The following is a 16,823-nucleotide window of genomic DNA, read 5'->3' as shown; positions in this document are numbered from 1 at the left end:
TTCAGTTAGTTACTGAGAGTGCGGCTTCACATAGCGCTTTTATTGCACACTGCCCATGCAGTGCAGGTGACATCTTAGAACAGCTCTGACCAAACTCACATACTGTATGCTGCTCACCAACTGCTCTGTGTGTCGCACATAACAGAAGTGTTCCATTGTTGTGTCATGGGTGAGTTATGCATATGGTTTGTGCACACCATTTCCAGTCTCCGTTTTTGCATCTAACATGGGGTACTGTATGTGTAAGTCCCATTACTAGTGCTGGAGGCTGCACTGGCAGCTGGTGTGCCGAAGGCGGTGTGCAGATAGTTACATAGGACTTTTGATAGCAGTAGGCATCAAGAATTGCAACTACACTTCAAAATCAGGCCCTAAATAGAAGGGCCTAATTCATACCTGATCGGTGCTGTGCATTTTCGCACAGCAGCCGATCAGATCTGAACTGCGCATACGCCGGTGCATGCCAGACAGCTGACGACCGTCTCAGCCATGCGATCTCCTCTGCCTGATAGACAAGAAGAGGTGGTCGCTGGGCGGGTGGGGGCGCTTGGCCGCCATTTTAGGGGCGCGGTCCGGGTAACGCAGGTGTGCCTAGACCGTGCGGGGGGCAGGCCGCGGCAGCTGCATGACGTCACACGCAGCCGCTGCGACCCTCACAGCGACGATTAGCTCCCTGCCAGCGTGCAGGAGCTGCGCTGGCTGGGAGCTACTCTTCCAGTACAAAAGCATCTCCGCTGTGCGGGGGGATCGGGCCTGACATGTGGGGTGGACTAGCCCTGTGCTGAGTGTCCCCCCTGCATGTCTGTGTGACTGATCGTAGATGTGCAAAATTTAGCACATCTATGATCAGGTCTGAATTAGGCCAAAATCTCTTTTCTGCTGCGGGGTACACTGGGCTCCACAAGGATAGACATTGGGGGTGTAGAGTAGGATCTTGATCCGAAGCACCAACAGGCTCAAAAGCTTTGACCTTCTTCCCAAGATGCATAGCGCCGCCTCCTATATCACCCCGCATCGGTGCACAGGAGCTCAGTTTGTAGTTGGTGCTTGCAGTGCAAGCATGTGACAGGAAGAGCTGCTCACAGCAGCTCTAGAAAAAGCTTTTTCTGAGGAAAAAAGAAGATTACAAGGGCTGCAGCAGAGGCACAGATTGTGCTGGATGTCAGTAGACATTGCCTGCTGCAGCTCCATCTCTCCCCCAGCGGCGCTGTACACTCCCGTGCCCTGGTTGCCGGGTTGCAGGAGGCTCCGGTTTTCTTCCAAGTTAGTCACACATGGCTGGGGCTCTCCGGGATCGCGTGGCCGCACTTCGGGAGGAGGTAAGTGGGTCCCGCTTGCGGGACCCGCACTTTATCGCGATCCGGCGCGGCCGGTGGGAGGCGGGCCGCGCGCGCTGGCGGTGGACACTGTGGCAGTACAGGCGATCCCACTAGATCACCAGGGCATGGGTGCAGGTCAGGTTTTCTCTTTAAACCTTTTTTTTTACAAGTAGCCCGCAGTACCCGGCGGTTTTGCCGGCAGAGGAGATAAGGCTTAGACCTGGAGCCCCTCCGCCAGCCCCAGGGCGCCATTTCCTGCAAATGTTCCCGCCCTGGAGCTGCATATTTGTCTTTTCCTCACTCACTGGCAGTGTCTGCGGCGCCATTATCCCTCAGCTCACTGTTCCTGGGAATGCTTAGGCAAATCCTCCTATGTAAAGCCGCCTGGTTGTCAGTGCTGTGACTTTACATGACACTTAAGTATTCTACCTGCCTTTTTTAGTCAGTGTTAGTTAAGAAAGAGTGCACTTAGTCAGGGTTTCCTAGTACAATTACCCTGTGATATACATCCATTTCTTACTGTGTACTGTTATATCTATTGTTATATAGCTGTGTAAGCTAGTCCAGTGCAGTTTTATTGTTAGTAATAACCTCTGCATTGTACAGACTGTGACTATTTGTGTGTGCATTTGATAGCTGAGTGGTGTCCATTTCGTGTCTTTCACTCAACCTGCTATCCCTATATTCTATAACCTGAGGGGGCTTGGTGCGTCAGGTTTTATCTAATATAGGATTTTCACAAAGATATACTGTATTACGTATTTTTCTCTGTGATTTAGTCACAATATCTCTCCTTTATCTCTGTTAGTGCTGACTACACTGCGCAGGGGTTTGGGCTAGAGGTATTGTGCTGCTGACAAATTGTACTGTGTTACCTGATACTGCAAGTTATATCATGTCTGCTTCTGAGGGTAACGGTTCTGGGGCTGAACACACTGCCCGTGTTGCTGAAGCCGCAGATACCTATGAGGAGAATATAGCAGCTTTGGGCTCTGGTTCTGGGGGCTCCTTGCCCCCCAGTGGGACGGTGGCAACGGGGGCAAATAATGACCCGCCGTGGGCCACTTTTTCCACGCTTCTGCATACGCTAGTTCATAAACTAACACCCCCTATGGGATCCCCAATGCTGGTGCAACCGTTTGTGGTCCCTGCAGCTAACCCGCCGTGGGCGGACGATTTATCTGCTCAAATAAAGAAGTTGAACCAGTCCCTGACTACTAAAAAGTCTGACCGGCGCTCGCCTACTTCCAAGGGGTCCTCTAAGCGAACGCTTGTCTCCTCACAATCCACTGCTGTCACTGACACCTCGTCGGATGAAGACGGCACTTACACTGACCCCACAGGTTCTGACTCGGCTGATGGGGTGGGTGGTTCACATGTGTATGTTCCTGATCTTTTGGATGCTATTAAGTTGATTTTACAGTTTACGGATGATCCCGAGCCATCCGTTCCTCCTAAGAAACCAGATAGGTTCAAGCGTCAGAAGGTGATTAAATAAGTTTTACCTCACTCTGACCACCTAATTGATATACGTCAGGAACCCTGGGAACACCCGAGTACGAAGTTTGTGCCTCAAAAGAAGATGCTGGCTCGCTATCCCCTCGCGCCGGAGCTGTCTAAGAATTGGGAAACGCCTCCTCCAGTGGACTCACATGTGGCTAGGATGGTGGTTTCCTCAGCTCTACCTGTCACCACCATCACGTCTCTTAAAGAGCCTACGGATAAACGTGTGGAGGGTTGTCTGAAAGCGATTTACACCCTCACGGGTGCTGCACAAAGGCCCATTATTGCATCTACTTGGGCTGCAGAGGCCATTGAAGCATGGGCCTTGGACTTAGATGCTGAAATCTCCTCTGACCATGCTAGACAATGCTTGTCTTATATTGTCACACCTTCTCGTTGTATTAAAGAGGCGGCTTCTGATGCCGGTATCCTGGCAGCCAAGGCCTCTACTACGTCAGTCCTGGCTCGCCGGATATTGTGGCTGAGATCCTGGTTTGTGGATCTGGACTCTAGAAAAACCCTGGAGGTACTCCCTTTTAAGGGAGATATTCTGTTTGGGGAGGATTTAAATAAGATTGTGGCTGACTTGGCTACTGCTAAAACTGCCTGTCTGCCAAGTACTGCTCCTTCTGTGCCGAAGGCTAAAGGTACTTCCTTTCGCCCCTTTCGTCCTTCAGGTAAAGCAAAAGGTCAGGTGTACAACAAGCAGGCCCGCACTTCCAAACCTGGTGAGTCTAAGCCCAAAAGAGCCTGGGCTGCCCGTCAGCCAGCTTCCAAGACAGATAAGCCTGCCGCATGACGTGGCGGGCCTCCCTCTGGGGGATCCCAGGGTGGGGGGCCGGCTTCTAGGGTATACCCAGGAATGGCTGAAGACCACTTCAGATGCCTGGGTACGGGAAGTCGTCACTCGAGGTTACGCCATAGCCTTCAAAAACTGACCCCCTCATCGATTTTGCCAGACAGATGTCCCGTTGGACAAGACAAAGGCAAACACTCTACATTCGGTGGTACAGACCCTCCTGGATACAGGAGTCGAAGTACAGTTGCCTCTTGCGCAGAGGGGTCGGGGGTACTATTCTCCGCTGTTTCTAGTCCTGAAACCGAATGGATCCTCCCGGCCCATTCTCAACCTCAAGGCATTGAACAGGTTTGTGAAGGTTTCCAAGTTCCGGATGGAAACCATTCACTCTATAGTTCTGGCCTTGGAACCTGGGGACTTCATGGTCTCCCTGGACATTCAGGATGCTTACCTGCATTTTCCTATAGCAGTGTCTCATCAGCAATACCTGAGATTTGCGATTGGCAACAGCCATTAGCAGTTTCGGGCGTTACCTTTTGGTTTAACTACGGCTCCGCGAGTCTTTACAAAAGTCATGGCGGTGATGACAGTGGATCTCCGCCGTCAAGGGGTCAGGATACTGCCGTATTTGGACGGCTTGTTAATCGTGGCAAATTCGCCAGAACTTCTCCTGCGTCCTCTAGATTTGACGGTCCGGTTTCTACAAGCCCACGGGTGGCTCATCAACTGGAAGAAGTCATCCCTGATCCCTGCTCAGAGCATAGTGCATCTGGGAGCACTATTGGACACTCACAACCAGCGGTTGTTTCTGTCTCAGGAGAAAGTCCTGAAACTTCAGGACAGGATTCGTTGCTTCCTATCTCGTCCGCAAGTGTCGATACATTCGGCGATGCAGGTGCCGGGCCTCATGGTGTCAGCATTCGTCATGGTGGAGTACGCTCAATTTCGCTCTCGCCCTCTCCAGAGGCTGATTCTAGCCAAATGGGACGGCCTGCCTCACCGGATCAGGTCTCAAATGATCTCATTGACTCCGGAGGTCCGTCTGTCGCTGCTCTGGAGGCTCCGGGACCAGCAACTGTGCAGGGGCCGTCAGTTCTGGATATCCGACTGGGTCCTGTTGACGACAGATGCCAGTCTAAGAGGTTGTGGCGCGGTGCTGGAGCAACACTCCCTTCAGGGGCGGTGGACCAAGGAGGAGTCCCTCCTCTCGATCAATATTCTGGAGTTGCGGGCGGTCTTCAATGCTTTGAACCTAGCCCAGCATTTATTTCAGAACCGTCCTGTTCAAGTACAGTCGGACAACGCCACCAAAGTGGCTTACATAAATCAAGGCGGCACTCGAAGCCGCCTAGCAATGAAGAAAGTCTCACGGATTCTACAGTGGGCAGAACGCCATCTACCGGCCATATCGGCAATATTCGTGCCGGGAGTCCTGAATTGGGAAGCAGACTTTCTCAGTCGTCAGGACGTGCATGCCGGCGAGGGGGGCCTCCATCCAGAAGTGTTTCAACTCCTAGTGGAACGGTGGGGCCTTCCACACGTAGATCTGATGGCGTCTCGACACAATCACAAGGTTCCGGTCTTTCGGAGCAAGGACAAGGGATCCTCAAGCAGAATTCGTGGATGTGCTGGCGGTACCGTGGAGGTTTCGGCTGCCGTACGTGTTCCCTCCGGTGTCACTCCTGCCCAGGGTAATTCGGAAGTTGAAGCAAGAAAAAGGAATTCTGCTTCTCATAGCTCCAGCGTGGCCCAGACGGCACTGGTTCTCAGACCTGCAAGGCCTATCGTCAGAGCGTCCATTACTTCCACAACGCCCAGACCTTCTCGTTCAGGGTCCCTGTGTCTACCAGGACCTAGCCCGGCTGTCTTTGACGGCGTGGCTCTTGAAGCTTCCGCCTTAAGGGCTAAAGGGTTTTCTGAGGCGGTCATTCAAACTATGTTGCGGGCCCGGAAACCGGCTTCTGCTCGGATTTACTGTGTTCAATTCTGGAGGCCATATCTTCAAAAGGATATTAATACATTAGAAACTGTACAAAGAAGGGCAACTAAAATGGTGCATGGCCTACATCACAAAACATACCCAGAAAGACTAAGAAATCTCAATATGTATAGTTTGGAGCAGAGAAGGGAAAGGGGGGACATGATAGAAACTTTCAAATATATCAAGGGTTTTAACAAAGTCCAGGAGGGAAACATTCTCCAAATGAAGAGAAGCAATAGGACACGAGGACATGCACTGAGACTGGAGGGGGGGAGGTTCAGGGGAAATTTGCGGAAAAATTACTTCACAGAAAGGGTAGTGGACAAGTGGAATAGCCTCCCATCGGAGGTGGTAGAGGCTAAGACAGTAGAGACATTTAAACATGCATGGGATAGACATAAGGATATCCTTAAAAAGAAATAAGGATCAATTAAGGTTAGAGATAAAAAAAAAAAAAAAAAAAAAAAAAAAGGGGGGGGGGGCAGACTAGATGGGCCAAGTGGTTCTTATCTGCTGACAAATTCTATGTTTCTAGGGTCTGGCATTCTTACTTTGTTTGGTGTGCATCTAACGATTATGACGCTTCCAAGTTTAGTATAGCCAAGTTGTTGGCTTTTCTTCAGCAGGGCCTGGACTTAGGCCTACGTCTGGCCTCCCTCAAGGTTCCAATATCTGCCTTGTCGGTGTGGTTTCAGAGAAAAATTGCGACCTTACCTGCTGTGCATACCTTTACTCAAGGCGTGTTGCATATCCAACCTCTCTACGTCCCGCCTGTGGCTCCTTGGGACTTGTCGGTGGTTTTGGGGGCGTTACAAGAGTCTCCGTTTGAACCTCTTGGTTCAGCTGACCTTAAGTGGCTTTCCCTTAAGGTGGTGTTTCTGCTGGCTATTGCTTCAGCTAGAAGAGTGTCGGATTTGGGTGCCTTGTCCTGTAGTTCCCCATATCTGATATTTCACCGTGACCGGGCGGTTCTTTGGACTCGTCCCGGCTATCTACCTAAGGTGGTTTCTTCGTTCCACCTTAATCAGGAGATTGTAGTTCCGGCACTTGTTTCTCCTGATCGGTCTCCCAAAGAGCGGTCTTTGGATGTGGTACGGGCTCTCCGTATCTATGTGAAGAGAATTGCTCCTATTAGGATATCTGATTCTCTTTTTGTTGTGTTTGGGTTTCTCAAACAGGGCTGGCCTGCTCACAAGCAAACTCTGGCCAGATGGATTAGAATGGTGATTGCACATGCTTTTGTGAAGGCTGGTCTCTCTGCTCCTGATCACATTAAAGCCCATTCTACTCGGTCTGTTGGACCTTCTTGGGCGGCCCAATGTGGTGCGACCCTTGAACAATTGTGCAAGGCGGCTATGTGGTCCTCTGTGAACACGTTCATAAGGTTTTATGCCTTCAATACTGCTGCTTCCAAGGATGCTTCCTTTGGACGCAGGTTCTTGTGCCCACTGCAGTGCGTCCCCTCCCATAAGGAACTGCTTTAGGACATCCCCTATGTCTATCCTTGTGGAGCCCAGTGTACCCCGCAGCAGAAAACGAGTTTTATGGTAAGAACTTACCTTTGTTAAAACTCTTTCTGCGAGGTACACTGGGCTCCACAAGGCGCCCACCCTGACGCACTTAGCTTCTTTGGGTTGGTATTGCATTAGCCGCTGACACTTCACCTGTCGGAAGAGTGTGGTGTTTGTGGCAACTGGCATTTGTCGTCTCTTTTACTTGCTACTGCATTGGGCTGGTTAACAAAACTGAGCTCCTGTGCACGGAGTCGGGGTGATATAGCAGGCGGCGCTATGCATCTTGGTAAGAAGGTCAAAGCTTTTGAGCCTGTTGGTGCTTCGGATCAAGATCCTACTCTACACCCCTATGTCTATCCTTGTGGAGCCCAGTGTACCTCGCAGAAAGAGTTTTAACAAAGGTAAGTTCTTACCATAAAACTTGTTTTCACATACAGTACATTCAGCAAATAGGTAGAGAATAGAAAACTGCCCTGCAGGTACACTTAAATTCTGTATATTAATCCTACATTTTGCTTTGCTAGGCATCAGAGAATGATACCACGTTATTTCACCTGTGGCCTAATATGGATGTTCAAAGCCGTTCACCGCATGGCCTAGATAATCCCCAAGGTATGTAATGAATTAGTAAAGATACTTAATAAAAACACTTAGATCTGTCAGATATTGTCACATTTATATCTTCTATTAAGCATGAACAAAATCTCAGTTAACAATGTGCTGTACGTCCAGTTCTCTCCTGAAGTTACTATGTATTATTTATTAGAGTCTCCGCTGATCTGAGGAATTGGACCTTTACATCCTTGCTGCAGTCATGTTAAACAGTCATTCTAGTCACTCTTAGTCGTGAGCGCACTTACTAATGCTGGGCGTCTTTTTGTGCAGTTTTCCCGTGGAAATCATTGTAACATAACATTTCCTGAGCACATACAGCCACCGCTGAACACAGAATATAGGCATGCCGGGTGTGGTATGCGTGACAGGCGGTCAGGAGACTGCTGGTCAGCATACTGACGATGGTATCACGGCAGCGGAATAACGGCTGGGGGGAAAGGGGTGGGCGCAACAAGCACCTTGCCGGCTAGGTGGCGACCTGTGGTCGCTACGGGTTCTATTCCCATTCTATGGGTGTCATGGACACCCACGAGTGGAAATAGTCCCTGTGGGTCGGCATGCTGACCGTCAGGATAGTGAGGGGGTGGGATGTATGGGGAGGTACTGTGACCCAGAGTGTGCTGAACTTGCCTGGGACTCTAACATTCCTGTAATTATACTAGGGGAAAAACTTATACTTGTGTACATTAGAGCCTCTAATATGAAGAGTATTACGAACGGTATGCGGTTAAGTTATCTGCAGTCGGGATCCCGGCTGTCGGAATACCGAAGCTGGAATTCCGGAATTCTGACACCAGTCACAATGCCATGTCGGAATTCCGAAATTGTCAGGAGACCGACAGCGGAACTGACTGAATCCCGACCATATGAAGTATACTGCCACAGTTAGCTTTAGGGCCAGGTGGGGGTGTTAGTTTAGGTGCCACCCGTAGAGGTTAGGGTTAGGCTGCGGAGGAAGGGGGGAGGTTGGGGGACTTAGGGTTAGGCACCCACGAGGAGGGTTAGGTTTAGGATGTGGGGGGGGGGTATGATACAGTGCCGTAACTAGACATTTTAGCGCTGTGTGCAAGAAACAGCATCACCCCCCCCATATATAAAATAGGACCAGTGCGCACCAAAAATATAGCTACGTGGCTTTATGGGGAAGGAGTGTGGCCACATAGCCCCCTTGTACACATTACACCAGGCAGAGCTGGCAGGTAGAGTTCCCCTTTTACACAGTACAGCAAGTAGAGTCCCCTTTCTCATATTAGGCAAGTAGAGTCCCCCTTTTATACATTAGGCAGGTAGAATCCCCTTTTACACATTACGGCGGGTAGAGTCCCCCTTTTTACACATTATGGCAGGCAGAGTTCCCCTTATTACACATTAAGGCAGGCAGAGTCCCCTTTTTTCACATTATACAGGTAGAGTCCCCTTTTTACACATTAGACAGGCAGAGTCCCCATTTTTTCACATTAGGCAGACACAGTCCCCCTTTTTTCACATTAGACAGGCAAAGTCCCCCTTTTTACACATTAGACAGGCACAGTCCCCGTTTTTACACATCAGACAGGCAGAGTCTGAGAGAGCGGGAGAGAAAGTATTATACTTACAAAGTCCCTCTCCAGACACTCTAAGACCGGAGGTGCCGGGCAGGAGGGGGAAGAGCGCATGGGAAGCACACATTTCCTTTCCGCCTGCTGCTGTAAGGAACTGAGTGTGTCGGCTACGGAAATCAGTGATACGGCAAAGAAGGGAGAGCCAGGAGGGGGCGGGGAGCTGCAGCGCTGCCTGGTTACTGGTGTTCCGAGGCTCACAGAGGGCAGTGCTGCAGCTAGCAGAGGTGGTCATGACCCTGTGGGTTTTGCCTGCGGTCCTGCGCCCACAGTGCTTTTGCACTGTGTGCCAGGCACCGCTGGCCCATAGGTAGTTACGGCCCTGGTTAGATATAAGCTGCGGGAAGGGAGGTGTTAGGTTTAGGCACCTTCGAGGCGAGGTTATGGTTAGGCACTATAGGGTGAGGTTAGGGTTAGGCTGTGGCAGTAAGGGTTAGGGGGTAGGGGAGAGGGGAAAACAGCCCCAACTCACCCCTGTCGTGATTCCAAACTTCGCTTTCCCAGCGTCAGTTTCCTGACCGCCGGGATACCAAGTGCCGGCATTTCCTAATGATTCTCTACTAAGTGACTACTACATCAGACGCCTCGGCTAATTACATCGCAAGGATCTCCTTGCCGGCAACTGCTGGACTTTGTGTTATTGGTCATACGAGATTTTTTCAACATTTTCAAATGTAATACATTTTCAGCTGTTTTGCAGTCCTAAGGTTATGCTTACACATTCCTGCTATCAGCTATAGGCTTCATTCTGCGGCAGTATTCAGATTTGGTAACTAATTTTTATTTCAGTGTGTGTTATTTGTAAAATATGTTTTGTGTTTATTTTTATGGTTAAGTTCCATTTTTTATAGCTTTGATTAAATGATGTATACAGTATTTTTCTGCTGCGGGGTACACTGGGCTCCACAAGGAATAGACATAGGGGGTGTAGAGTAGGATCTTGATCCGAGGCACCAACAGGCTGAAAAGCTTTGACTGTTCCCAGAATGCATAGCGCCGCCTCCTCTATAACTCCGCCTCCCTGTACAGGAGCTCAGTTTTGTAGTTGGTGCCGCAGATAGCAGGCACATAACAGAGGGGCTGCTCCAGGCAGCCCTAAGAAGAGCTTTTTTGAAGAAAAAGTGAAGACTACAAGGGCAGCAGCGGTGTGTAAATGTCAGAGACATTCACTGCTGCAGCTCCAGCTCTCCCCAGCGGCACTGTACACTCCCAAGCCCTGGTTGCCAGGTAACTACAGCAGGAGGCTCCGGTTTTCTTCATGGTCAGGCACACATGACGGGGCTCTCCAGGATCGCGTGGCCGCGCTTCGGGAGGTGGTAAGTGGGTCCCACTTGCGGGACCCGTACTTTATTGTGATCCGGCGCGGTCTGTGGGAGGCGGGCCGCGCGCGCTGGCGGTGGACACTGTGGCAGTACAGGCGATCCCACTAGATCAACAGGGCATGGGCGCAGGTCAGGTTTTCTCTCTAAACCATTTTAATTGTAGCCCACAGTACCCGGTGGTTTTGCCAGCAGGGGGATAAGGCTTAGACTTGAAGCCCCTCCCCCAGCCCCAGGGCGCCATTTCCCGCAAATGTTCCCGCCCTGGAGCTGCATATCTGTCTCTCCCTCACTTCCTGTCAGTGTCTGGGCGCCATTTCTCTCAGCTTTACTGTTCCTGGGACTGCTTGGGCAAATCCTCCTGTGTAAAGCCGCCTGGTTGTCAGTGCTGTGACTTTACATGACACTTAAGTATTCTACCTGCCTTTTAGACAGTGTTAGTTAAGAAAGAGTGCATTTAGTCAGGGTTTTCTTGTACAATTACCCTGTGATATACATCCAATTCTTACTGTGCAGTGTTATATCTATTGACTACATAGATATATATATATATATATATATATATATATATATATATATATATAAGCTAGTCCAGTGCAGTATTATTGTTAGTAATAACCTCTGCATTGTACAAACTGTGACTATCTGTGTGTGCATAAGCTAGCTGAGTGGTGTCCATTTTCGTGTCTCTCACTCAACTTGCTACCCCTATATTCTATAACCTGAGGGGGCTTGGTGCGTCAGGTTTTATATTTATATAGGATTTTCACAAAGATATACTTTAATACGTATTTTTCTCTGTGATTTTAGTCACCATATCTCTCCTTTATCTCTGCTAGTGCTGACTACACTGCGCAGAGGTTTGCGTAGTAGGTATTGTGCTGCTGCCAATTGTACTGTGTTACCTGATACTGCAAGTTACATCATGTCTGCTTCTGAGGGTAACGGTTCTGGGGCTGAACACACTGCCGGTGTTGCTGAAGCCACAGATCTCTATGAGGAGAATATAGCAGCTGTGAGCTCTGGTTCTGGAGGCTCCTTGCCCCCCAGTGGGACTGTGGCAACGGAAATACTAAATGACCCACCCTGGGCCGCTTTTTCCACGCTTCTACATACGCTGGTTAATAAACTAACACCCCCTATGGGACCCCCTATGCCGGTACAACCGTATGTGGTCCCTGCAGCTAACCCGCCATGGGCGGACGACTTATCTGCTCAAATAAAGAAGTTGAACCAGTCCCTGACTACTAAAAAGTCTGACCCTCGCTCGCCTAAGACCAAGGGGTCCTCTAAGCGAGCTCTTATCTCCTCGCAATCCACTGCTGTCACTGACACCTCGTCTGATGAAGACTGCACTTACACTGACCCCACAGATTCTGACACAGATACTGCTGATGGGGAGGGTAGTTCACATGTGGATGTTCCTGATCTTTTGGAGGCTATTAAGTTGATTTTACAGATTACGGATGATCCCGAGCCATCCGTCCCTCCTTCGAAACCAGATAGGTTCAAGCGTCAGAAGGTGGTTAAACAAGTTTTACCTTACTCTGACCACCTAGTGGATATACGTCAGGAACCCTGGGAAAACCCGGGTAAGAAGTTTGTGCCTCAAAAGAAGATGCTGGCTCGCTATCCCCTCGTGCCAGAGCTGTCTAAAAATTGGGGAACGCCTACTCCAGTAGACTCACATGTGGCTAGGATGGTGGTTTCCTCAGCTCTACATGTCACTACCGTCACGTCTCTAAAAGAGCCTACGGATAAACGTGTGAAGGGTTGTCTGAAAGCGATTTACACCCTCACAGATGCTGCACAAAGGCCCACTATTGCAGCAACATGGGCTGCAGAGGCTATTGAAGCATGGGCCTTGGAGTTAGAAGCTGAAATCTCTTCTGACCATGCTAGACAATGCTTGTCATATATTGTCACAGCTTCTCGTTATATTAAAGAGGCGGCTTCTGATGCCGGTATCCTAGCAGCCAAGACCTCTACTACGTCAGTCCTGGCTCGCCGGATATTGTGGCTGAGATCCTGATCTGTGGATCTGGACTCTAGAAAAACCCTGGAGGTACTCCCTTTCAAGGGAGATATTCTGTTTGGGGAGGACTTAAATAAGATGGCTGACTTGGCTGCTGCTAAAACTGCCTGTCTGCCAAGTACCACTCCTTCTGTGTCGAAGGCTAAAGGTACTTCCTTTCGCCCCTTTTGTCCTTCAGGTAAAGCGAAAGGTCAGGCGTACAACAAGCAGACCCGCACTTCCAAACCTGGTAAGCCAAAGCCCAAAAGAGCCTGGGCGGCCCGTCATCCAGCTTCCAAAACCGATAAGCCTGCCGCATGACGGGGCGGGCCTCCCCCTGGGGGATCCCAGGGTGGGGGGCCGGCTTCTAGGGTATACCCAGGAATGGTTGAAGACCACTTCAGATGCCTGGGTACGGGAAGTCGTCACTCGAGGTTACGCCATAGCCTTCAAAAACCGACCCCCTCATCAATTTTGCCGGACAGACGTCCCGTTGGACCAGACAAAGGCAAACACTCTACATTCGGTGGTACAGACCCTCCTGGATACAGGAGTCGTAGTACAGGTGCCTCTTGCGCAGAGAGGCCGGGGGTACTATTCTCCGCTGTTTCTAGTCCCGAAACCGAATGGGTCCTGCCGGCCCATTCTCAACCTCAAGGCATTGAACAGGTTTCTGAAGGTTTCCAAGTTCCGTATGGAAACCCTTCGCTCTATAGTTCTGGCCTTGGAACCTGGGGACTACATGGTCTCCCTGGACATTCAGGATGCTTACCTGCATATTCCTATAGCAGCGTCACATCAGCAATACCTGAGGTTTGCGATTGGCAACCTCCATTACCAGTTTCGGGCGTTACCTTTTGGTTTAACTACGGCTCCGCGAGTCTTCACCAAAGTTATGGCGGTGATGACGGTGGTACTCCGCCGTCAAGGGGTCAGGATACTGCCGTATCTGGACGACTTGTTAATCCTGGCAAATTCCCCAGAACTTCTCCTACGTCATCTGGATATGACGGTCCAGTTTCTACAAGCCCACGGGTGGCTCATCAACTGGAAGAAATCCTCCCTGGTCCCTGCTCAGAGCATGGTGCACCTGGGAGCGCTATTGGACACTCACAACCAGAGGTTGTTCTTGTCTAAGGAGAAAGCCCTGAAGCTTCAGGACAGTAACATACATAGTAACATAGTATCTGAGGTTGAAAAAAGACAATTGTCCATCGAGTTCAACCTATTTGTGGTGTCCTATGCATGATGATTTGACTAAAATTTCTGACTGATGCTGCTGTCAGCCATTGCATTTTATCCCTATTTATAGTAACTATAATGCATGACTATGCACCATACCCCTGGATATCCTTATCCAATAGGAATTTATCTAACCCATTCTTAAAGGTGTTGACAGATTCCGCCATTACAACTCCCTCGGGCAGGGAATTCCAAACACGTATTGTCCTTACCGTGAAAAAGCGTTTACGCCGTATTGTGCGGAATCTCCTTTCCTCTAACCTGAGCGAGTGTCCACGAGTCCTCTGTGTTGATCTAACCAAAAACAGGTCCCGCGCAAGCTCTGTGTATTGTCCCCTTATATATTTGTAGATGTTGATCATATCCCCTCTTAGTCTCCGCTTTTCCAATGTAAACATGCCTAGTCTTTCAAGCCTTTCCTTGTATTCCATCGTCTCCATGCCCTTAATTAGTTTGGTCGCCCTCCTCTGTACCTTTTCAAGCTCCAGGATATCCTTTTTGTAGTACGGTGCCCAGAACTGTACACAGTATTCAAGGTGTGGCCTCACTAGTGATTTATATAACGGGAGTATAATACTCTCGTCCCTAGCATCAATACCCCGTTTTATGCATGCTAATATCTTATTAGCCTTCTTTGCTGCAGTCCTACTTTGGGTACTACTGCTTAGCTTGCTATCTATGAGGACACCTAAGTCCTTTTCCAGTACAGAATCCCCTAATTTTACCCCATTTAGTAGGTAGGTGTCATTTTTGTTCTTGTTACCACAGTGCATTACCTTACACTTGTCTGTGTTGAAGCGCATTCTCCATTTGGCTGCCCATACTTCTAATTTAACTAAGTCGTTCTGAAGAGACTCGGCATCCTCCTCTGTATTTATAGCCTTACACAATTTGGTATCATCTGCAAAAATTGACACCATGCTCTCTAGACCTTCTGTTAGGTCGTTAATGAAAATATTGAACAATAGCGGTCCTAATACTGAGCCTTGCGGCACACCACTTAGCACTTCAGTCCAAGTTGAAAAAGATCCATTAACCACAACACGCTGCTTCCTATTATCTAACCAGTTTTTGACCCAAGTGCATATTGTGCTTCCTAGCCCTGATTCTTGTAGCTTGTATATAAGTCTCATGTGTGGTACAGTATCGAACGCTTTGGCAAAGTCTAAAAAGATTACATCCACGTCTTTACCCTGATCTAGGTTTGCGCTTACTGTTTCATAAAAGCCAAGTAAGTTGGTTTGACAGGATCTGTCCTTCATAAACCCATGTTGATTCCTTTTAATGACCTTATTGGTTTCAAGGAACTTCTGAATACTATCTCTTAGAATACCTTCCAATACTTTCCCCACTATAGATGTAAGACTAACTGGTCTATAATTACCTGGTTCAGCTTTACTTCCCTTTTTGAATATAGGCACTACTTCCGCTATACGCCAGTCTTTGGGAACCATACCTGATATAACTGAATCCTCAAAGATCAAAGATAGCGGTTTTGCCAGTTCAGAGTGAAGCTCCATTAGAACCCTTGGATGAATACCATCGGGCCCTGGTGATTTATTAATCTTTAAATGTTTTAATCGGTCACAGACTACTTCCTCGCTTAAATAAGTACCTATCAGTGTGATATTGTCATTATTGAGATTGTGTGTCAGTCCCTGAATTGGGTCCTCTCTAGTGAATACTGTTGAAAAAAACTCATTTAGTGTGTCCGCTATGTCATTATCATTTTTGCTTAAGACTCCCAACTTGTCTTTCAAAGGGCCTATACTCTCCTTTTTTAATCTCGCTTTGCTTTGCTTTGCTACTAGTTTTTCAGTTTCTACTTTAGCCGCTCTTATTTCCTTTTTGCAATTTTTGTTACATTCCTTATAGTGCTGAAATGACTCTGCTTCCCCGTCAGATTTGTATTTTTTAAATGCTCGCCTTTTCTTGCCCATAAGTTCCTTAATCTTTTTGTTAAGCCACATCGGTTTATGATTTTTATTCCCTTTTTTGCTACTCATAGGAATATATTTGAGTGTATTTTTAGCTAGCAGGAATTTTAGTACCTCCCATTTCTCCGTAGTATTTTTTCCTAAAAACAAACCTTCCCATTCAATATCCCTGAAAAATACCCTCAGGACAGGATTCGTTGCTTCCTTTCTTGTCCGCAAGTGTCGATACATTCGGCAATGCAGGTGCTGGGCCTCATGGTCTCAGCATTCGACATGGTGGAGTATGCTCAATTCCATTCTCGCCCCCTCCAGAGGCTAATTCTAGCCAAGTGGGACGGCCTGCCTCACCGGATAAGGTCTCACATGATCTCATTGACTCCGGAGGTCCGTCTGTCGCTGCACTGGTGGCTCCAGGACCAACGATTGTGCAGGGACCGTCCCTTCTGGATATCCGACTGGGTCCTGCTGACGACAGATGCCAGTCTCAGAGGTTGGGGAGCGGTGCTGGAGCAACACTCCCTTCAGGGTCGGTGGACCAAGAAGGAGTCCCTCCTCTCAATCAACATTCTGGAGTTGCGAGCGGTCTTCAATGCATTGAACCTGGTCCAGCATTTAATTCAGAACCGTCCCGTTCAAGTACAGTCGGACAACGCCACCACAGTGGCTTACATAAATCATCAAGGTGGCACTCAAAGCCGCTTGGCAATGTAGGAAGTCTCACGGATTCTACATTGGGCAGAACGCCATCTACCGGCCATATCGGCAATATTCATTCCGGGAGTCCTGAATTGGGAAGCGGACTTTCTCAGTCGTCAGGACATACATGCCGGCGAGTGGGGTCTCCATCCAGAAGTGTTTCAACTCCTAGTGGAAAAGTGGGGCCTTCCAGACGTAGATCTGATGGCGTCTCAACACAATCACAAGGTTCCGGTCTTCGGAGCAAGGACAAGGGATCCTCAAGCAGCATTCGTGGATGCGCTGG

At 49.0% G+C, this 16,823-nt stretch overlaps 1 protein-coding gene across 3 annotated transcripts in view; it reads left to right on the top strand.

Moving 5' to 3' along the window:
- CFAP46 (cilia and flagella associated protein 46) overlaps positions 1-16,823 on the top strand; it is a 798,890-nt gene that overhangs the window by 463,169 nt on the left and 318,898 nt on the right. For all 3 annotated transcript variants that reach the window (XM_063962013.1, XM_063962014.1, XM_063962012.1), the window contains exon 26: positions 7,641-7,728. In XM_063962013.1, the coding sequence (XP_063818083.1) occupies positions 7,641-7,728 (88 nt within the window). The remainder of the gene's footprint in view (positions 1-7,640; positions 7,729-16,823) is intronic.

The sequence above is a fragment of the Pseudophryne corroboree genome, chromosome 3 (assembly GCF_028390025.1).
Source record: "Pseudophryne corroboree isolate aPseCor3 chromosome 3, aPseCor3.hap2, whole genome shotgun sequence".
In the NCBI taxonomy this organism is placed as follows: Eukaryota; Metazoa; Chordata; class Amphibia; order Anura; family Myobatrachidae; genus Pseudophryne; species Pseudophryne corroboree.
The sequence above is the reverse complement of the archived record's forward strand: the minus strand, read 5'-3'. Positions and strand labels throughout refer to the sequence as shown.